At 41.8% G+C, this 23,161-nt stretch overlaps 1 protein-coding gene across 1 annotated transcript; it reads right to left on the bottom strand.

Moving 5' to 3' along the window:
* Positions 1 to 1,327: 1,327 nt before the first annotated feature.
* LOC122442514 (olfactory receptor 1G1-like) lies at positions 1,328 to 22,189 on the bottom strand. The gene is made up of 3 exons (XM_043470367.1): positions 21,987 to 22,189; positions 18,451 to 19,411; positions 1,328 to 1,393 (listed from the first exon to the last, which is right to left on the bottom strand). Exons 1-3 carry the CDS (start codon positions 22,187 to 22,189, stop codon positions 1,328 to 1,330), a joined length of 1,230 nt encoding a protein of 409 aa, XP_043326302.1.
* Positions 22,190 to 23,161: the final 972 nt, after the last annotated feature.

Raw genomic sequence — 23,161 nt, 5'->3', positions numbered from 1 at the left:
TGACCTACCTGTTGCTGGTGAGGATGCACCACTTGGGTGAAAAGAAAATTGATTATATCATACATTGGTGAGGTTGTGCTGGTGTAGATGTAAACTGAGAAAATTGGAGGTCCCAAAAATGTGCATACCTTAGTTTCTTAGTCTGCTTTGGCTGCTGTAACAAAGTACCACAGACTGGGTGGCTTAAGCAACAGATACTTATTTCTTGTAATTCTGGAGGCTGGGAAGTCCAAGATCAGGGTGCCAGCATGGTTGGATTCTGGTGAAGGCCCACTTTAGAATTGCTGATGGCTCTGTTCTTGTTTTATCCTCATACAGTGGAGAGAGAGAGATAGCAGGTTGTCTAGTCTCTTCTTATAAGGGCATTAATTCCATCATGAGGACCCTACCCTTAGGACTTTATCTAAACCTAGTTGCTTTTCAAAGACCCTACTTCCAAATACCATTACATTCGGGATTAGGACTTCAACTTAAAAGTTTTGGAGGGACACAAGCAATCAGTCCATGACAGATAGTAATTCCACTTCCTAGTGTTTTGAAAACTCTCACATATGTACACAAGGAGACATGCACAAGGGTGCAAGTTCTCCTGGACTATTTGCATTGAACTAACATTAGCCAAACCTAAATGTCAATAGGCTTATGGAGGTTAAAAAGTAATAGATTTAACTTATATATATCAATGTAGAGAAATCTTAAAACCATATTGAGATTAAAATCATAATTTGTGGAACACTGTACAGATGGAAGAAAAAGCACAAAACAATAATATATGTTTTTATTTATATGTATATCAAATGCTGGTTGCTCCAACTAGAGATCAGGTCCCAGCTAAAGGATCCTAGGACATCTCATAAGGTGTTGTCTCCTTTGCCTCACCTCCACAATCAGAGCTGATCCTTCTTATCTGTTAAGACTCCTTTCAGAGATCATCAGTTTTTTCCCAGGAAACTTTATCTGACATCCAACAACCCAATCTCTCATTCTGGAACCCTGTTCACTGAGCTCTCTGTATTATAACCCTACTCTATCATTTGATAATTACCTAAATGATCTTCTTCCTCACCTAGTGCAGCATCTGGGACCATGCCTAATTCTTCCGTTTATCCTTAGGGATACAGAATTTTAGGGATCTTCCCCTCCTTCTTGATGGGGTCACTGGGAGAGGTCAGACAGACTCCAGGGATAGAGAACTATGGGGTTCCATCCCCACCCAACTACATGTTCCCCATGAATGAAGTCAGTTCTCTGGCTGAAGTTCTGCATCCAGAACCCAGTTGGTGGCAAACCCCTTCTGTATTACTGTCTGTCAGGTGGAAAGCAGACACTACTCACCTTTACAAAGTGAGGCGCACGGCTGCTTCCAGGGCCTCTCCATTTCTTCATCTGTAAACTGGGGACAATGAGACTTCAGGGCTTTTAAACTGCTTTGAAATTCTGGAATGCAAGGATCCCCAAACCTCAGTTAAGCAATTACTATGGAGTGTGTGTGTGTGTGTGTGTGTGTATGTGCACAAAACATAGAGTGAATTTTCCATTAATTTCTCTCTGTTGCCTACTGCCCGTGAGGAGTAATCCTGACATTCAGATATATTCATTTTTTTTCCTTGAAGGTAAGAAAATGGAGCTCCAAAGAAGGGAGGAGACAGGATATTCAGCTATTAAGGTATTGATTTAGGGTTTGAAATTAGATCTAACTCCATCCTTTTTTTTTTTTTTTGGTCTCTAGGCAGAAATATTAATTGTGTCTCTTAATAGATTACCAAGCTAGTTGTCACTGTCTTGCCTCAGTTTTCTCAGCTTTAGATTAAGCAGACTGAACCAGATCAGGAGTTCCCAGTTTGCTCTATGGATCTCTGTCATTAGAATTACCAATGGAGGTTTGTGAGGAAAAAAAAAAAAAAAAAAGTATAGCTATACACAGTGCCCAGAATTTCTGATTTAATCTATCTAGAGCAGAGCTCAGAAAGCTGTAGTGTAAAAAAAATGTTTGGCTGATTCTGATATACAGGTGTCTCTGGAACCCTGAGCATCAGAGCCTCTCCGTCTTGAATGCACGTACAAATCATGCAGGGATCTTGTTAAATGCAGGTTCTGCCTCAGAAGGGCTGGGGAGGGGCCTGAGAATCTGCACTTCTAACAAACACCCAGGTGACACTGATGCTGCTGATCGGGGCTCCATGCTTTGAGTAGCAAGAGCCTGTGTCCTACTGGACAGCATTCCAGGCTCTGACATCTTAAGATTCTAGCTTTCTGGAGGGTTCTTTTTGCCTCTTCCTGCTTGCCCCCTTCTCCCTGCTGAAAACTTTGTTTTTGACTCATTTTCTCTTTCTAGGCCCCACTGTATGCATGAACACATTTAAGTTTGGCAAGGCCAGAGTCCTGGCATTTTTCAAGCTGTGTTTTCCCCATTTTCTAACAAGCCCCAGTTCTTAGATCACTCCTCCTCAGCACACAGACATTTGATATGCCTTGGTCCAGACACCAGCTGCTGTCACTGTGTCGGTGCGTGGTTATTGGATGGGTAGGACATACCGGGAAGGTGGAGATGGATGAGTAGTTCTGATGGAGTGACTTCAGTCCAGCCTTTGGGTGATGATGGCAGGGGAGGTAGCAGGGACACGCCCCACCCCAGACATAGGAACAGGGGGACTTATACTCTTCTTGGACCCTGGGGGAATCGCCTCGTTCCCCCTCTGCTGACTCCTCTTTCCCCCTCTACTGTCCTGGTTTCCGTGGGGACTCCCTCTCCACATCCTTTGGGGACACCATGAGAGCTGGTGGCAGGGGAATACCAGGGATGACTCACTCTTTAGAGCCTGGGGAAGCTGGAAAATTTGACTGAGTGGGTCCCCAGGCTCTGTGTGGGAAAACAGCAGCTCTCATGCTGCTTGTTTAGGGGAGTTTTCCTCCTCTGTTCTTTGAGACTCAGTATTTTTATGATGCCTTACGGTCTTCTACGCCAACGCAAATTCTTCTTGTGAGGCTCCTTACATGTCACATTTTCCTCTTGCCTAGATTGTCCACCCTCTTTCTCGTCTACTTGAAAAACTCCTCCTTTTAGTTACAGAATCAGCTCACACACTCCATCACCTTTTGTAGGAAGCCTTCCTGCCTCTGTGATGGAGCCATTCTTTCCCTCCATGCAGCTGAGATGTGCCTGCAAGAACACTAATCCAAAACAGACAGGGAAACAGAAGATAGTAAGATAGTCAATTCCTAGGAAGGTTGATAAGAAGTCCAGGGTCCCCGAGGAGGAGAAAGGGGTCCAGGGCCCTCAAGAAGGAGAAAGGGGTCTGAGTCTCTCAAGGAAGAGAAAAGGACAAACATTTTTTTCTACATTGCTTTGTCTTAGTCAACATAACAATGTATCTTGCTCAAGGATTTGTTTCTCCTTAACAAGAACCTTTTATATACAAGAACAATTATATCTACTACTGTGGGCAGGAGTCCCTTAGAAGAAATGGAGTAGCCATCATGGTTAACAAAAGAGTCCAAAATGCAGTACTTGGATGCAGTCTCAAAAATGACAGAATGATTTCTGCTCGTTTCCAAGGAAAACCATTCAATATCATGGTAATCCAAGCCTATGCCCCAACCAGTAATGCTGAAGAAGCTGAAGTTGAATGGTTCTATGAAGACCCACAAGACCTTTTAGAACTAACACCCAAAAAAGATGTCCTTTTCATTATAGGGGAGTGAAATGCAAAAGTAGGAAGTCAAGAAACACCTGGAGTAAAGGCAAATTTGGCCTTGGAGTACGGAATGAAGAAGGGCAAAGGATAATAGAGTTTTGCCAAGAGAATGCACTGGTCATAGCAAACACCTTCTTCCAACAACACAAGAGAAGACTCTACACATGGACATCACCAGATGGTCAACACCAAAATCAGATTGATTATATTCTTTGCAGTCAAAGATGGAGAAGCTCTATACAGTCAGCAAAAACAAGACTGGGAGCTGACTGTGGCTCGGATCATGAACTCTTTATTGCCAAATTCAGACTTAAATTGAGAAAGTAGGGAAAACCACTAGACCATTCAGGTATGACCTAAATCAAATCCCTTATGATTATACAGTGGAAGTGAGAAATAGATTTAAGGGACTAGATCTAATAGACAGAGTGCCTGATGAACTATGGACAGAGGTTCGTGACACTGTACAGGAGACAGGGATCAAGACCACCCCATGGAAAAGAAATGCAAAAGAGCAAAATGGCTGTCTGAGGAGGCCTTACAAATAGCTGTGAAAAGAAGATAAGGGAAAAGCAAAGGAGAAAAGGAAAGATATTCCCATTTGAATGCAGAGTTCCAAAGAATAGCAAGGAGAGATAAGAAAGCCTTCCTCAGTGATCAATGCAAAGAAATAGAGGAAAACAACAGAATGGGAAAGACTAGAGATCTCTTCAAGAAAATTAAAGATACCAAGGTAACATTTCATGCAAGATGGGTTTGATAAAGGACAGAAATTGTATGGACCTAACAGAAGTAGATGATATTAAGAAGAGGTGGCAAGAATACACAGAAGAACTGTACAAAAAAGATCTTCATGACCCAGATAATCACAATGGTGTGATCACTAACCTAGAGCCAGACATCCTGGAATGTGAAGTCAAGTGGGCCTTAGAAAACATCACTATGAACAAAGCTAGTGGAGGTTATGGAATTCCAGTTGAGCTATTTCAAATCCTGAAAGATGATGCTGTGAAAGTGCTGCACTCAATATGTCAGCAAATTTGGAAAACTCAGCAGTGGCCACAGGACTGGAAAATGTCAGTTTTCATTCCAATCCCAAAGAAAGGCAATCCCAAAGAATGCTCAAACTACCACACAATTGCACTCATCTCAAATGCTAGTAAAGTAATGCTCAAAATTCTCCAAGCTAGGTTTCAGCAATATGTGAACCGTGAACTTCCAGATGTTCAAGCTGGTTTTAGAAGAGGCAGAGGAACCAGAGATCAAATTGCCAACATTTGCTGGATCATCAAAAAAGCAAGAGAGTTCCAGAAAAACATCTATTTCTGCTTTATTGACTATGCCAAAGCCATTGACTGTGTGGGTCACAATAAACTGTGGAAAATTCTGAAAGAGATGGGAATACCATACCACCTGACCTGCCTCTTGAGAAACCTATATGCAGGTCAGGAAAGAACAGTTAGAAATGGACATGGAACAATAGAATGGTTCCAAATAGGAAAAGGAGTACATCAAGGCTGTGTATTGTCGCCCTGCTTATTTAACTTATATGCAGAGTACATCATGAGAAACACTGGGCTGGAAGAAGCACAAGCTGGAATCAAGATTGCCGGGAGAAATATCAATAACCTCAGATATGCAGATGACACCACCCTTATGGCAGAAAGTGAAGAGGAACTAAAAAGCCTCTTGATGAAAGTGAAAGAGGAGAGTGAAAAAGTTGGCTTAAAGCTCAACATTCAGAAAACTAAGATCATGGCATCTGGTCCCATCACGTCATGGGAAATAGATGGGGAGACAGTGGAAACAGTGTCAGACTTTATTTTTTGGGGCTCCAAAATCACTGCAGATGGTGATTGCAGCCACAAAATTAAAAGACGCTTGCTCCTTGGAAGGAAAGTTATGACCAACCTAGATAGCATATTTAAAAGCAGAGACAGTACTTTGCCAACAAAGGTCCATCTAGTCAAGGCTATGGTTTTTCCAGTGCTCATATATGGATGTGAGAGTTGGAGGGTGAAGAAAGCTGAGCACCGAAGAATTGATGCTTTTGAACTGTGGTGATGGAGCAGACTCTTGAGAGTCCCTTGAACTGCAAGGAGATCCAACCAGTCCATCCTAAAGGAGATCAGTCCTGGGTGTTCATTGGAGGGACTGATGTTGAAGCTGAAACTCCAATACTTTGCCACCTCATGTGAAGAGTTGACTCATTGGAAAAGACCCTGATGCTGGGAGGGGTTGAGGACAGGAGGAGAAGGGTACAACAGAGGATGAGATGGCTGGATGGCATCACCTACTCGATGGATGTGAGTTTGAGTCGTTCACCGCAAGCTATCAATTGTGACTGATGCCGTGCCAGACTGGAAGCAACCTGAGGCCAGGACTGGACATGGAGTCAGCTCTCTGGAAATTAGATCAGAACTCTTGAAAGTTGACCCAGGCACTGGTGATTTTTAAAACCCTCAGGATTGAAAACCACTTTCAGTGTTCATGTAGGATTGAGAACCATTCCCTAATGGGTGAGAAGGGGGCTGAGCCTGAAGGTAGAGCTGAGTAGCTCAGTCTGTGGAGAGTTGATGGCTGTGGGGTGAGAGCAATCTGGAATCACCTCAGTTCCATGGTGTGTCTTAGAGCTAATTTCTCATTCGTGTTAGCAAAGTGTTCATTAGTTCACGTAATTAATATCTATTGCACTTTACTGTGTTGTGGGCTTAAGTTAAAGGTCTTAACGATGCACCAAAGAGCCATAGTCCCTTTTCCCCTGGAGCTTGCAAGGAGTTAGAACTAATGAAATTGCATCAGGGATATGGGATGGGTATCATCAGAACCCTGTAGTCATTCTGTCACATTAAAGGATAGTGACTTGCTTGGCACCGACTGTTTGTACCACTCGGGTGTTTACCGAGTGACCCCCAGTGGGACCCAGTGATTGTGTGGCACAAACCTTCAGCTGTGGCTTCTACCTGGGTCATTGGAATGCTGCATCCTGTGTTTTACCTGGGCACAGGGTTAAAAAAAGTTGCCAACCTCCCTCTTCTCAAGGCCACATGGACACATTCTGTTTTCCATTGGTACAATTATTTGGCCACCATCTTTTCCCCCTCCATTGGCCTGGAGGTCATTATAACACACATAGAAGCCCTTACTAAAGTCTCCCAACAAGTGTTAAATGGTAGCTGGCAAAATCTGTCTTTTCTGAACACTGAATCTAATGAGAAAAGCAATCATCTAAAACAGGATGGCCTGGATATTATTACTGCCTTGCAAGGAAACACCTGTGACATTATTCAGAGTGTTGTGTTCCTGTACCTGATGAGTCTATTAGTGTATCATTTTATTAAATCACATGAGGACACAATGGCCCTAGTGAGCTGATGTCAAGCTTAGGGGACTTAATAAATCAGTAGTTCAGATCATGGGGCTTTTGGTGGAAAAATTTGTTCCTTATTTTTGGGAATTATTATCCTAATGTGTGTTTTCTCTTGCATGTGCCTATACTGTTTTAGTGACATCTGCCTCCAAAACAGCCAGATAGGAACCACCCCCATGCAGTGAAGCCCCTTGCTGGACCCTTGCAAAGTGTTCAAGGTACCCAGTGCTCATAAAACCTGAACTCTGTAATGGCTTTGGGGAAAGATTTTTAAAGAGAGGGTGAGGGGACTTCCCTGGTAGTCCAGTGGCTAAGACTCTGTGCTCCCAATGCAGGCGGCCTGGGTTTGTTCGCTGGTCAGGAAATTAGATTCCACATGCCACAACTAAAGAATCCACATGCCACAACTGAGACCCACCACAGCCAAATAAATAATAAATAAACATAAATATTAAAGACAGGGTGAGGGAGAGGGTTGCTGTGTATGTGATTAGCTTGTGGATATTCTTCTGATTGGTTGGTGGTGAGGTAATGAGGAGTCAGCATCATCAACCTTCTGGTTCCAACCTGTCTGGAGTCTGTGCTTTTGGGCGGCATGCAGTTAACTTTTTAAACCTGGTGGGGGTTTCAGTGTCTGCAAAACAACTTAAAGGATATGGCTCAGAATGTTATCTGTAGCCCTTGAGGAGGAACTAAAGATCCTTAACTTTAGTGAATGGTTGAATTATTATCATTTTGTCTGGCTTGATTGTTTTATTTCTGCATTTTCTCACTTCTCTGATTCTATTTATTTTTGGAAGGCCTAGGAGTCTCAAGATTTTCTACAAACAAGAAGCAGTCTTGTGGAGGAGAATGTGGCTGGGCGGAAGTTTGCACCTGGAGGGCCTGTTCAGGTACAGTGGGGGGAGGTCACAGAGAGGGCGTGACTTCTGATTGACCTTTGAATCGGACCTGACCGATTGGAAGCACTTCATCTCCTCCTCTGCCCTTGAAATATACACTCTTCTCAAGTGGGCGCCATTTTCAAGAGAGCAACGAGAAGACTGAACACTGAAGAATTGATGCTTTTGAATTGTGGTGCTAGAGGACTCTTGTGGGCCCTTTGGTCTGCAAGGAGATCAAATCAGTCAACCTTAAAGGAAATCAACCCTGAATATTCATTGGAAGGACTGATACTGAAGCTAATGCTCCAGTACTTTGGCCACCTGATGTCAAGTGCTGCATCATTGTAAAAGACCCTGATGCTGGGAAAGATTGAGGGCAGGAGGAGAAGGGGGAGACAGAGGACGAGATGATTAGATGGTATCACTGACTCAATGGACATGAATTTGAACAAACTCCGGGAGATAGTGGAGGATAGGGAAGCCTGGCATGCTGCAGGCCATGGGGTCACAAAGAGTTGGACACTAGTTAGAGACTAAACAACAATGAGTGGACAATGTTGTTGAGAGCATCTGAACGGTGTGCATGTCAGAACCCACTGTTTAAACTTCTAAGATCCTGGCCAGCGTGGGTGGATATCTACTTGTGGCAACTAAGATAAGCCTTGTAAGCAAGTCCCCCTGCTTATTCAGGGAATTCCTGTCCTTCTCTATGGCAGCTGAACTATGCTTTCTGTAAGTGTGGGGGAGGTTTGTGGGACTTTCCTATTCCCCTTTATCGTTCACAAGCATCTTCCCTAATATATTTTTTCCACTAATTATGTTTTGGCATTTGTTTATCATAGGCCTTGAACTGACACAATAGTTAAAAAAAATTTGGAACAGTTGTGAGTTTTGGGATTGTTTCTATTCTTTCGTTATTGTGAATAATGCTATTATGAACACTCATGTACAGGCTTTTGTCTGAAGATACGTTTTCTTACTTATATGCTGAGGAATGGAATTGTTGAATCATATGGAAACACTATGTTTAAGTTTTTGAGAAACTGCTGATGTTTTCCAAAGTGCCTATGTAATTTTAAAATCTCATTAAATGCCGGAGACCTGAGTTCGATCCCTGGGTGGGTAAGATCCCCTGGAAAAGGGAATGGTTACCCACTCCAATATTCTTGCTTAGAGAATTCCATGGACAGAGGAGACTGGCAGGCTACAGTCACAAAGAGTCGGACACGACTGAGCAAATTTCACTTTCATTTTTACCAATGTAGAAGGGTTTACCCTTCTCTCATGCCTTGGCAACATTTTGATATTGTCCATTTTTTAAAACATTCTAGTGGAGGTGAAGTGGTATCTCATTGTGTGTGTGTGTATTTAATTTGGCTGAGCCAGGTCTTAGTTGTGGCATGTGGCATGAGGGATTGAACCTGGGGCCCCTGCATATGGTGGGTGTGGAGGGTCTTAACCACTGGACCACTAGGGAAGTCCCTCAGTGTGTTTTTGATTTGCACTTCTCTGATGATTAATGATGCAAAGAGCTTTCATGTGCTAATTGGTTGTTTGTATCTTTTTCTTTGGGGAAGCACTTATTTAAATCCTTTGTGCATTTAAAAATTGGGTTATCAGTCTTATTGTTGAGGTGTAAGAGTTCTTTATATATTCTTATACAAATATCTTATCAGATATATGATTTGTATAGATGCTCTACCTTTCAGTGGGTTGTCTATTCACTCTCCTGATGGTATCTTTTGAAGTGCAAAACTTGGTGATTTTGATGAAGTCCCATTTATCCCTTTTTTGATATTTCTGCTTATGCTCTTGGTGTCATACCTAAGAAACCATTGACTAATCTAAGATCACAAAGATTCATTCTCACACTGTCTTCTAAACATTTTGTAGTTTTAGCTTTGACTTTGAGTTAATTTTTATATGTATGTGAAGTAAAGGTTCAGGTTAATTCTTTTGCATTTGGTTGTCTAGTTGACCCAGCACTGCTCGTTGAAAACAATGTTTTTTCCCCACTGAATTGTCCTGAGTTGCAGCTTTATTAATAATAAATTGCCCATAACTGTGAAGGTTTATTTGTGGACTCTCAGTTGTATTCCTTTGATCTTTATATGTCTGGCCTTATGCTGTATGGCATTGTACTTTTAAAAATTGAAGTATAGTGTCAGGAAGCATTTAACAGGAGGCTTTCTGTGTGCTGTTTTGGATCTGTCAGGAAACCTCTGGCCCTTATTAAATCCTGAATATTCAGGAATTAAGAGGAGAGGCACTCCTTTCCCGGGGCTGAGGAATCCAGGCATCTCCTTTGTTAGTTTCTCATTATGGTGATAAGTACCCTCTTCTTTAATACCTTTAATAAGTACCTTCTCTCTTTAATGGGGATTGGCTTGTGTTTTTTTTTTTTTTTTGGCTTGTGTTTTATAAGTCTGGAATTTTAATCTTTATCTTTGCTGAGAATAACTACCTTGTAAGACAGTATATATGCCCACACCGTGTTGATTAAAACACTTTTGCTCCATCAGAGCTTTGGTCCCTGTGTCTTTCTTTCTCTCTCTCTCTCTTTATTTCTGACTGATTCCCTGGAGCGCGGAAGCCGGCTGCATAACCCAGGGAATATTAGCCTCTTTCCTTCTTTCACTCTCTCATCGTCGACTCCAGACCACCAGGTTTCGGTACATTAAAGGACCAACAGTATAGTTGCTATATGATATTATGTTACAGATGTACAATATAGTGATTCACAATTTTTAAAGGTTTTACTTCAGTTATAGTTATTATAAAATATTGATTATATTTCTTGTGTTGTACAACATATCCTTGTAGCTTATTTTGTACCTAATAGCGTGTACCTCTTGATTCCCTACACTTTCTTCTCCCACTGAAAACTATTAGTTTGTTTTCTATATGAGTCTGCATTTTTTATATTTAATAGTTTCTTGTATTTTTTAGATTCCATATCCAAGTGATATCATATGATATTTGTCTCTCTTTGTCTGACATTTCACTTAGCATAATGCCTTCAATGTCTATCCATGTTGCTGCAAATGGCAAAATTTCATTTTTAAAAATAACTGAATAATATTCCATTGTATGTGTATATCACATCTTCTTTGTCCATTAATCTGTTGACAGACACTGAGGTCACCTCCATATGTTGGCAATTGTAAATAATGTTGCTATGAATACTGAGGTACATGGATCTTTTTGAATTAGTGTTTTATACCCAGGAGTAGAATTGTTGGATCACATGGTAGTTCTATTTTTCTTTTTTTGAGAAACCTTCATGCTATTCTCTATAGTGGCTGTGCCAATTTATATTCCCACCAACGGTGTAGAAGAGTTGCTTTTCCTCCACATCCTAGCCAACAATTTGTTATCTGTGTTCTTTTTGATAATAGCCATTCTGACAAGTGAGAGGTGGTATCTCATTGTCGTTTTGATTTGCCTTCCCTGATGATTAGCGATGTTGAACATCTTTTCCTATGAAGTGCAGCATTGCCTTAATTAGTGAAGCTTTGTAGTAAGTTTTGGAATCATGAAGTATGAGTCTTTTGACATTGCTCTTCTTTTTAAAGAATGTATTGATTATTCTGATTCCCTTGCATTTCTATGTGAGCTTTTGATCAGGTTGTCATTATCTGCAAAAAAGGTGTTGTTCAGTTGTTCCGTCATGTCTGACTCTTTGTGACCCCATGGACTGCACCCTATCCAGATTTTGATAGAGATTGCATTGAATTCAAATTGTTTGTTAGTTCTAATAGTTTTTTTGGTTGATGTTTCAGGAGTTCAAAAGCTATAGCATCTGTCATTTGCAAGTAGAAATAGTTTTACTTCTTTACAATCTGCTGCTGCTGTTGTTTTAGTCACTAAGTTGTGTCCAACTCTTTTGTGACTCCATGGACTATAACCTGTTTGGCTCCTCTGCCCATGGGATTTGCAAGAATACTGGAGTGGATTGCCATGCCTTCCTGACCTAGGGATCCAACTTGTATCTCTTGCATTGGCAAGTAGATTCTTTACCACTGAGCCACCAGGGAAGCCCTCTTTACACTCCAATTGCCTTCTAGTTCTTTTTCTTATTTAATTGTGCTGACTGGAACCTCTAGTACAATCCAGAATGGAAATGGGAAGAGTGGCCATCTTTAGGGCAGAAATAGGAAGATTAGATAAATGGATAATGATGCTCACAAGAAAAACAGATCATATCCAGGTGATTAAAGAGGGCTAGTGTGAGAAGCTACTTTTTGCACATGACATGAAACTTACCCTGTGTGGGCCTGGAGTAGAGGAAGAAGCCACAGAGGGGAAAATAATGCTAGAGAGAAAGGCCCTGAGGGGAAATGTGTATGATATATATGACTGAGTGAGGGCTCAGACATAGTCAGCATCTTGTTTTTAACAATTATGGGACAGAAAATGGAGAGGAAACTCTTGCAGAGAGTGAGAGATGTGAGGGAGAGAGCCATTTCAACATTTAGTATCATTCTAAAATCATATACTGTTTCACTAAAAAAAACCACACTGCCTACTAAAAGCCACTAAATTACAAACTACAAAAAGGAATTTTATAGTATATGAATTATATCTCAATAAGACTGTTATTAAAAATAGTATCATACTGAAATATAAAAAGCAATTTATTATTCACATGAACTGCATAGGGAAGGATTTTCCAATGATAACACAGGCTGAAGAGTCACAAGGAGTGGAGAAGGAAATGGCAACCCACTCCAGTACTCTTGCCTAGAAAATTCCATGGATGGAGGAGCTTGGTGGGCTACAGTCCATGGGGTCGAAAAGAGTCAGACATGACTGAGTGACTTTTCACTTTCACTCTCACTTCCTAAATACAATGGTGGTTCTGATTATTGCACTTAAAACTGGGATGTTGGACTGTATTTTCAGTATTCTGTTAAACAGTAAAGTACTGTGTAGATAAAATGATATTAAAAAATATTGTTACCAAGTGTCAAGAAAAAAAGAGTCACAAGGAGGATTATTTTTATTAGTTTCATGTAGGTAAATTGAAAAATTATTTATGTCTAAAAATCCAAAAGAAAACCGAAGGATGAAATGGTGATTGGGAAAAGGCTGCAATATGAGTAGTAAAGTGTAAAGTTTAAATATTTAATATAAAAAAGACTTATGCAAGTATTTTAAATAGTCAAATGACACGAAGAAATAATTGACAGAAAAATAAATAAAATGCATTCATGGATTTAAGTAAACAATCAGTAATCCAAAACATTCAAAGAAAAGAAGTACTATTTTTCACTTATTGTATTTGTGACAATTGAGTAAAAAATTGGAACACAAAGAATGCAGAGAAAGGAATATTCTCATGGAACTGTCAGTTGGGATGTAAATCATTAACAGTTTTGTAAATTTTTATTATTATTATTTTTTCCATTTATTTTTATTAGTTGGAGGCTAATTACTTTACAATATTGTAGTGGGTTTTGTCATACATTGACATGAATCAGCCATGGATTTACATGTGTTCCCCATCCCGATCCCCCCTTGCACCTCCCTCTCCACCCGATCCCTCTGGGTCTTCCCAGTGCACCAGGCCCGAGCGCTTGTCTCATGCATCCAACCTGGGCTCATGATCTGTTTCACCCTAGATAATATACAGAGTGAAGTAAGCCAGAAAGATAAAGACCAATACAGTATACTAACACATATATATGGAATTTAGAAAGATGGTAATGATAACCCTATATGCAAAACAGAAAAAGACAGATGTATTTTTATTATTTTTATAGATAGTTTCTGCGTTAAAAAATACACCCATTTATTTGGCCATGCCATGTGGCATGTGGGATCTTAGTTCCCTGACCAGGAATCTAACCCATGAGCCCTGCAGTGGAAACATGGAGTCTTAACCACTGGATCTCCAGGGAAGTCCTTGTAAACTATTTTTGCAACATATTTCATAAGCCTGAAAAAATTTTCACACAGCAATTCTACTTCTTAAAATTTATTGGAAGGGCATGGGAAAATCTATACATATAGGGTTTATTCACACTGATCTTCATAGCATTATTATTTATAAAGTTAAAAATAATTAACAGAACTAATTACCCCCAAATGGAAGATTATAGACAGTGTGTTGAAAATCAGAGACATTACTCTGCCAGTCAAGGCTATGGTCTTCCTAGTGGTCACGTACGGTTGTAAGAGGTGGACGGTAATGAAGGCAGAGCACCAAAGAATTGATGCCTTCCCACTGTGGTGCTGGAGAAGACCCCGAGAGTCCCTTGGACTGCAAGGAGATGAAACAAATCAATCTTAAGGGAAATCGGCCCTGAATACTCATTGGAAGGACTGATGCTGAAGCTGAAGCTCCAGTATTTTGGTCACCTGATACGAACAGCTGGCTCGTTGGAAAAGTCCCTGATGCCGGGAAAGATTGAGGGCAGAAGGAGAAGAGGGCATCAGAGGATGAGGTGGCTGGCTGGCATCACCAATACAATGGGTATGAACTTGGGCAAACTTCGGGAGTTGGTGAGAGACAGGGAGGCCTGGTGTGCTGCAGTCCATGGGGTCACAAAGAGTCAGATATGACTGAGTGACGGAAGAACAACATGGCAGGTGCTTCTGCTATAATATTAATTGTGAGAATGCTTATAAAAATTTACCAATAGTGTGGAAGCATTCATGTTTTAAAATTACATGAAAAATCATAATCTTAATGTAGAATAAATGTATAGAGAAAAGGATCGTAAGAATTTGCATAACACATTCTTTCAGGAAGGGATTTGAAAATTTTCCTTATATTTTAGACATTTACTATAATGACATAAATAATTTTTCAATTGGAGAAAAAATAGACAACAGTTTAAAAAATGAAAATAGCTCATAGCTAACAACAACAATTTAACAAAGATGACCATCATACCTACTACTGTGGTCAAGAATCCCTTAGAAGAAATGGAGCAGCCATCATAGTCAACAAAGAGTCAGAAATGTAGTGTTTGGATGCAATCTCAAAAACAACAGAATGATCTCTGTTCATTTCCAAGGTAAACCATTCAATGTCACAGTAATCCAAGGCTATGCCCTGACCCATAATGCTGAAGAAGCTGAAGTTGAATGGTTCTATGAAGACCTACAATACCCTCTAGAACTAACACCTAAAAAAGATGTTCTTTTCATTTTAGGGGACTGAAATGCAAAAGTAGGAAGTCAAGAAACACCTGGAGTAACAGGCCAATTTGGCCTTGAAGTACAGAATGAAGCAGGGCAAAGGCTAATAGAGTTTTGCCAAGAGAATGCACTGGTCATAGCAAACACCCTCTTCCAAAAACATAAGAGAAGACTCTACACATAGACATCCCCAGATGGTCAACACCAAAATCAGATTGATTATATTCTTTGCAGCCAAAGATGGAGAAGCTCTATACAGTTAGCAAAAACAAGATTGGGAGCTGACTGTGGCTCAGATCATGAACTCCTTATTGCCAAATTCAGACTGAAATTGAAGAAAGTAGGGAAAACCACTAGACCATTCAGGTATGACCTAAATCAAATCCTTTATGACTATACAGGGGAAGTGACAAATAGATTCAAGGGATTAGATCTGATAGAGTGCCTGAAGAACTATGGTTGGAGGTTTGTGACATTGTACAGGAGACAGGGATCAAGACCACCCCAAGAAAAGAAATGCAAAAAAGCAAAATGGCTGTCTGAGGAGGCCCTACAAACAGCTATGAAAAAAAGAGAAGTGAAAGGCAAAGGAGAAAAGGAAAGATATACCCATTTGAATGCAGAGTTCCAGTGAATAGCAAGGAGAGTTAAGAAAGCCTTCCTCAGTGATCATTGCAAAGAAATAGAGGAAAACAACAGAATGGGAAAGACCATAGATCTCTTTAAGAAAATTAGAGATACCAAGGGAACATTTCATGCAAAGATGGGCACAATAAAGGATAGAAATGGTATGGACCTTACAGAAGCAGATGATATTAAGAAGAGATGGCAAGAATACACAGAAGAACTATACAAAAAAGATCTTCACAGCCCAGATAATCACGATGGTGTGATCACTCACCTAGAGCCAGACATCCTAGAATGTGAAGTCAAGTGGGCCTTGGGAAACATCACTACGAACAAAGCTAGTGAAGGTAATGGAATTCCAGTTGAGCTCTTTCATATCCTAAAAGATGATGCTGTGAAAGTGCTGCACTCAATATGCCAGCAGATTTGGAAAACTCAGCAGTGGCCACAGGACTGGAAAAGCTCAGTCTTCATTCCAATCCCAAAGAAAGGCAATGCCAAAGAATGCTCAAACTACCACACAATTGCACTCATCTCACATGCTAGCAAAGTAATGCTCAAAATTCTCCAAGCCAGGCTTCAGCAATGTGTGAACTGTGAACTTCCAGATGTTCAAGCTGGTTTTAGAAAAGGCAGCGGAACCAGAGATCAAATTGCCAATATCTGCTGGATCATCAAAAAAGCGAGAGAGTTCCAGAAAACATGTATTTCTGCTTTATTGACTATGCCAAAGCCTTTGACTGTGTGGATCACAACAAACTGGGAAAATTCTGAAAGAGATGGAAATACCAGACCACCTGACCTGCCTCCTGAGAGATCTGTATGCAGGTCAAGAAACAACAGTTAGAACTGGACACGGAACAACAGACTGGTTCCAAATTGGGAAAGGAGTATGTCAATGCTGTATACTGTCACCCTGCTTATTTAACTCTTGTGCAGAGTACATCATGAGAAATGCTGGACTGGATGAAGCACAAACTTGCATCAAGACTGCTGGGAGAAATATCAGTAACCTCTCAGATATGCAGATGACACCACCTTTATGGCAGAAAGTGAAGAAGAACTAAACAGCCTCTTGATGAAAGTGAAAAAGGAGAGTGGAAAAGTTGGCTTAAAACTCAACATTCAGAAAACTAAGATCATGGCATCCGGTCCCATCACTTCATGGCAAATAGATGGGGAAACAGTGGAAACAGTGGCTGACTTTATTTTTGGGCTCCAAAATCACTGCAGATGGTGACTGCAGCCATGAAATTAAAAGAAGCTTGCTCCTTGGAAGAAAAGTTATGACAAACATAGGCAGCTTTTTAAAAAGCAGAGACATTACTTTGCCAACAAAGGTCCATCTAGTCAAGGCTATGGTTTTTACAGTGGTCATGTATGGATGACCATTTTTATTGAACCATAAAAAAAGCTGAGTGCCAAAGAATTGATGCTTTTGAACTGTGGTGTTGGAGAAGACTCTTGAGAGTCCCTTGGACTGAAAGGAGATCCAATAAGTCCATCCTAAAGGAAATCAGTCCTGAATATTCATTGGAAGGACTGATGCTGAAGCTGAAACTCCAATATTTTGGCCACCTGATGCGAAGAGCTGACTCATTTGAAAAGACCCTGATGCTGGGAAAGATTGAAGATGACAGGAGAAGGGAATGACAGAGGATGAGATGGTTGGATGGCATCACCGACTCAATGGACATGAGTTTGAATAAACTCCGGGAGTTAGTGATGGACAGCGAGGCCTGGCATAAAACTGGACAAATTCTTTCTTTTTTTGTGCCTAGCTCCCTTTTCTAAAATATTCTTGCCCTTGCAATCTACATAGAGTTCCTCGGTGGCTTGCAGTAAAACAATCCACCTGCAATGCAGGAGACACGGGTTTGATCGCAAACGCCTATCCACTCCCATATCCTTGCTGGGTTAATTCCATGGACATAGGATCCTGGCAGGCTACAGTCCAAAAGGTCCCAAAGAGTTGGACATGATTGAACCACTGAACATAAACACACACACTCAGGCCACATACAGATTTTTCCTACTTAATATAACATTCTCCACTCGAGTCCAGTCCCCAGGAGTGAGTTTCTTCCAAGGTAGGGTCAGAATTGGTCCCTGCAGCCCGGTGACTTGACTGACGTCCTGACCTGTCTAGTCTTGCCAGAATTTTTTGTTATTGGGGAAGAATTTGTAACCTACACTGCTCCTATTGACCTTTCTCTTAGAAGTGAAGTGTTTGCTGGTATTTTTGATGTTCCCAACTCTGGATTGATTCTGCCTGGATACATATACCCACACATCAAGTCACCCTGTGGGGACTGCTGGTCCCCCCACCCTCTCCAAATACCCCTATTGCTGTTCTTCAAATCTGAGTCTTTATTTTCATGCATCTGCTCTGAAAACTAAGCATCCGTTATGTTTTGAATGTGAGTCTTTCAAATTTAGAATGGACAAATCTAGAGAAGGAGGCACGTTGAAAAGCCTGGAGCTCTACTCTGGGGAAGGACTTTTTATGGGGTGGAACATCTTCCCTCTAGCTCAAATGGTAAAGAAACTTCCTGCAATGCAGGAGACCCGGGTTCCATCCCTGGATTGGAAAGATCCTCTGGAGAAGGGAATGGCAATCCACTCCAGTATTCTTGCCTGGAGAATACCATGGACAGAGGAGCCTGGCAGGCTATAGTCTGTGCGATCACAAAGAGTCGGACACAACTGACGTGACTAACACTACACTACTACATCTTCCCCAGCCAAGGAGTCTCCACAAAGCTCCCTTCATGTCGCTGTTCCTCAGGCTGTAGATAAAAGGGTTCAGCATGGGGGTGACCATCGTGTACACCACAGATGCTGCCATCCCAGTGTCTGCTGAGTAGGAGGATGAGGGCTGGAAATACACCAGAAAGACAGTTCCATAGAAGAGAGTGACCACTGTCAGGTGAGAGCCGCAGGTAGAGAAGACTTTGTGCTTCCCCCCAGCAGAGGGGATCCTGAGGATGGTGTGGATGATGTGGGCATAAGAGACCAGGACACAGGTGAGAGGGACCACTCCTGAGAGGGCTGCTTCTGCAAACATCATGAGCTGAAAGATGTGAGTGTCTGAGCAGGCAAGTTTGAGGAGAGGGAGAAGGTCACAGAAGAAGTGTGGTATGCAATGGGAGGCACAGAAGGAGAACTGAGACATGAGGAGACAGAGAGAGAAGGCCAGGAGGTAGGAGCTGAGCCAGGATGCAGCGACCAGCAGCAGGCAGCGCTGGGGCCCCATGATGGTGGTGTAGTGGAGAGGAAGGCAGATGGCCACGTAGCGGTCATAGGCCATCACAGCCAGCAGGAAGTCATCCAGCAGGGCCAATTCCATGAAGAAGAACATTTGCACAAGACAACCAGTGTAGGATATGGTGTAGTGCTGTGTGAGGATGTTGAGCAGCACCTTGGGGATGATGGTGCAGGAGAAGCAGGTGTCGGTGAGGGACAGGTTGGCCAGGAAGAAGTACATGGGGGTGTGGAGATGGGGATCAGAGCTGATGGCCAGGATGATGAGCAGGTTCCCCAGCATGGTGACCAGGTACACGGCCAGGAAGAGCCCGAACAGGAGAGGCTGCTGCTCTGGGTGCTGAGAGAAGCCCAGGAGCAGGAAGTCAGAGATGCTGGTTCGGTTTCTAATTTCCTTCAAAAGCAGAGAAAGTAGAGCAGATCTTATTTAAATAAAGATAGGCTCTCAGTGTTACAGACTTTGGTTTGTTTTTCTCTATTCCTTGAAGAGGTCACTGAGTTCCATTAGTGGGTGTGAGTGCTGGTTTCCAAATATGTAAAAATAAGACTGTGAACGCTGATGAGACAGCATCAGGATAGAGATGTAGTTTGGGTTCTAGAATCCTGTAATGTGGCATGCTTTCCACATGGGTGATCTGAATGAGACTGAACTGGAATTCAGTTGGAAAAATCTCTTCAAATTTAATTTCCTTTTTAAAAAATGATAGAACAATCATTTTTGTTTGTGATTTAATTTTTATTTTATATTGACATATAGCTGATTTACATTGTTGTGCTAGTTTCAGCTATACAGCGAAGTGATTGAGTTATGCATATATATATGTATATATATATATATCCATTATTTTTCAGATTCTTTTCCCATATAGTTGATTATATAATATTGAGTGGAGTTTTCTGTGCTAGTAGGTCCTTGTTTTTTTAAACTTTCTCTTTTATATTGGAGTATAGCCGATTAAGAGTGTTGTGATAGTTTCAGGTGGACAGCAAAGGGACTCAGCCATATATATATATACCTGTATCCATTATCCACTAAACTCCCCAACAATCCAGGCTGCCACATAACATTGAGCAGTGCTCCCTGTGCTATACAGTAGGTCATCATTGGTTATTTATTTTATATGCAGTAGTGGGTGTGTGTGCATGCGCTTAGTTGCTCAGTCGTGTCCAACTCTTTGTGACCCCATGGACTATAGCCCAGAGTCCTCTGTCCATGGGGATTCTCCAGGCAAGGATACTGGAGTGGGTTGCCATGCCCTCCTCCAGGTATATACAGTAGTATGTACATGTTAATTCCAAACTCCTAATTTAGAACAACCATTTAAATTTCACTGTCTTACTGTGGAGCTCCTTTTGGGGTCATGCATATACTAGGATTTAGGGGGAAAAACAAGGAGCTCTGTGTGTAAGTGTGTGAGTGTTGAGCGCATGTTGAGGAAGATGGAAGGAGGATTAGTTACTTCAGAGAGGAGCCCACTGAGACTTAGGGATCTCTGATGGGAGTGTTCTGGCCCTCTTTGCATTGAACCATTTCCATGCATTAGTGTGGCTATGAGAATCCTGTGAACTGAAAAGCATCTTCTCATTAAGGGCACATCATTTTCATTCTCATCATCAACCTGTCCATCAATATCTTATGTTTTAACATCTCAGCTTTGGAATCTGGACATGGGATAGGAATTTTTTCTCTGTTCCTTATACTCAATCTGCCTTTGATTAATTACTGTCCACTGAATCTCTCTGTCCTGCTTTGTACCACGTGCAACTACTTCATAGACTCATTGAAGTTATAACTGAGACAACATATGTGGTGGGCAGGCTGCTTCTAAGGGCAATGATGTTATTGTCATTGTTAGTAGCAGGTGATGCAATGTGAACCTGGGGCCCAGGATGTGGTGAAAAAGTGCTGGAGGACGTGATTTACTGCTGAGCTCCTCACGTGCCTTTAATCTTTGGGATATTTTTACTCCCATTGAACTTTGCTTTTCTTCTATCAGATGCAGATAATAACCTACCTGATAGGATTGTCGAAGAGGCCAAATGCTGGGATTGGCTGTGGTTTCTTCAGGATTCATGATATGCTGCCAAGATGTGAAATTCGAAGGAGCTATGATGGTTTGGAGGAAGAAGGCCAGGTCAGTCAGTGGCAGCAGGGGCCAATGTCATATTTGCTTAGGGTCATGAATAAAAGCATTATATACTTCTGGAGTCTGACAGAATTTTTTCACTCTTCACTCTTGATGAGATCTTGAGAGAGTTGCCAATGTTTTCAGCTTCAGTTTCTTTATTGGCTTAAATGGAATAATGATAGAGTTTCCCATACAGAGTTGTTATGAGGGTTAAATTTGATAATAATTATAGACACCAGGGCTTCCCTGGTAGAGAGTAAAGAATTCGCCTGTAAGGTGGGAGATCTGGGTTTGATCCCTGGGCTAGGAAGATTCCATGGAGGAGGGCATGGCAACCCATTCCAGTATTCTTGCCTGGAGAATCCCATGGACAGAGGAGCCTGGCGGGCTACAGTCCATGGGGTCACAAAGAGTTGGATATGACCAAGTGACTAAGAACAGCACAAACAAAAAAACAGACTGTTTTAGATCAAGAATGACATAATGTAAGTGCTTAATAAATATGATCTATTATTACTACTTTTTCTTAAAAGGGTGTTGTTTTTGTGATTGCAGTCACTGCCTGCATCTTGGGCCTGTAGGTTGTGAGGTGTCAGTATAAAAAGTCATTGTCATTGTCACCGGTATCAGCGCAGCAGCACCACCTCCGACTCTACTCAAAACTGTCAGTGGCAAAACTTTTGTTTTGCCAGCTGGAAACCAAGTAGAAACTGGGTCAAATAACTTAATCATACAAGCTCCCTGATTATAATATTATTATAGGAATAAATAATTCTGTCCTAAGTGATTTAGCACAAAGTTTAGTGAAAAAGGAAGGGTGTGACCGAGGTTGGTAACTAAAAGGACGTAGAGAGTAAATTATGGGTACTGACATGGTGAGGTGGCGGACAGTGACTCTGGGAACAGGCTCTTCCACTGCACAAGGCTCAGTGATGCTCTGTTCTTGCACAGGGGCTGTGAGCTGGTCACTGATGGGGCTGGGGGAAGGGTGCCCTGAGACCCGTTCTCCACAGAGCCTTCAGCCTTCGCCTTCAGGGATGTGATGAACCCCAGAACTGGGTGCCCCCTCATGGTCATCAAAGATCCAGAAAATGATTGGCAGATAGGGATGCAGAAGAAAGTGGCAAAATGAAGAAGAGGTTCTCCAGGCTGCTTGTGTATATGTGTCAGCGTGTGTGTGTGTGTGTGTGTGTGCGCGCGCGCGCCCTTAGGCAGACTCCCTCCCCATTCCTAAGCCTCTGTTCTCACCTGGAGGTGCTGACCAGCCTCCATCTGTGATGCTTCCTTGGAGGAGGTTGGGTTCGCTACTCTGTTGTCACAAGGGCTGGAGGCACAGAGCCCTTCCCTCTGAGTAGGAAGAGCACAGACTGAAGACTCAGGTCATTAGAGATTCCCAGCCACTGGAGCCAGGAGGAGCCGCTGCTTTTTCACAGGCAGTGTCTCCTGGGATCTGTTCCCAGACCTCCTAGTTAGAGACACGATGGGGCAACTGTCCAACCTGCCAGCTCTCCCGTCTGGACGGTGGCCTTCTGTGTCGCTGCAGCATCAGTGATGACCCCATTCAGATGGACCAGGCTCCATGGGCAGCACCCCTGGTTTCTCCCTTGGGTGAGGTGCTACGTGGATCCCTCCTCCCAGCCTTTACCCTGAACTGGTCCATCTCAGTCCTGGAGTCCCTACTTTCTAATTTGAGCTCTGTCCCTGTGGATATAATATAGTATGTCCCAGTAAATAAGTAAAAATAAAGATAGAACAGATCAGAGGTCATAAGCTTTGCTTTCAGAAGTCATGTAGGAGAGGACACAGTCTTACTTAATGATCTCAGAGAACAGAGATATGAATAATATTTAGATTCTCTATTGGACACATGGTGCCTAATAATTTTTTTCTAAAAATAAATTAATTTATGAATATGTTTGTTTTTATTTTAATGTATCTTCCATAAAAAGAATGTATAAAACATGCATATTCTGTTAAGAATGTTAATAAAATTAATGCCTATTCTCCCATCACTTAGCTTAAATAGTATACAGGTCAACACTT

This window comes from Cervus canadensis, chromosome 5 (genome assembly GCF_019320065.1).
Source record: "Cervus canadensis isolate Bull #8, Minnesota chromosome 5, ASM1932006v1, whole genome shotgun sequence".
Lineage (NCBI taxonomy): Eukaryota > Metazoa > Chordata > Mammalia > Artiodactyla > Cervidae > Cervus > Cervus canadensis.
This window is presented reverse-complemented; position numbering and strand designations above follow the sequence as displayed.

Coding starts and splice junctions, on each gene's coding strand:
- LOC122442514 (XM_043470367.1), bottom strand. CDS start 22,189: ATGAGGGGGCACCCAGTTCTGGGGTTCATCACATCCCTGAAGGCGAAG. Junction 19,412..21,986: donor TCCGCCACCTCACCATGTCA/GTACCCATAATT, acceptor TATTTAAATAAG/ATCTGCTCTACTTTCTCTGC. Junction 1,394..18,450: donor GCTGGGGAAGATGTAGTAGT/GTAGTGTTAGTC, acceptor CATTGTCCCCAG/TTTACAGATGAAGAAATGGA.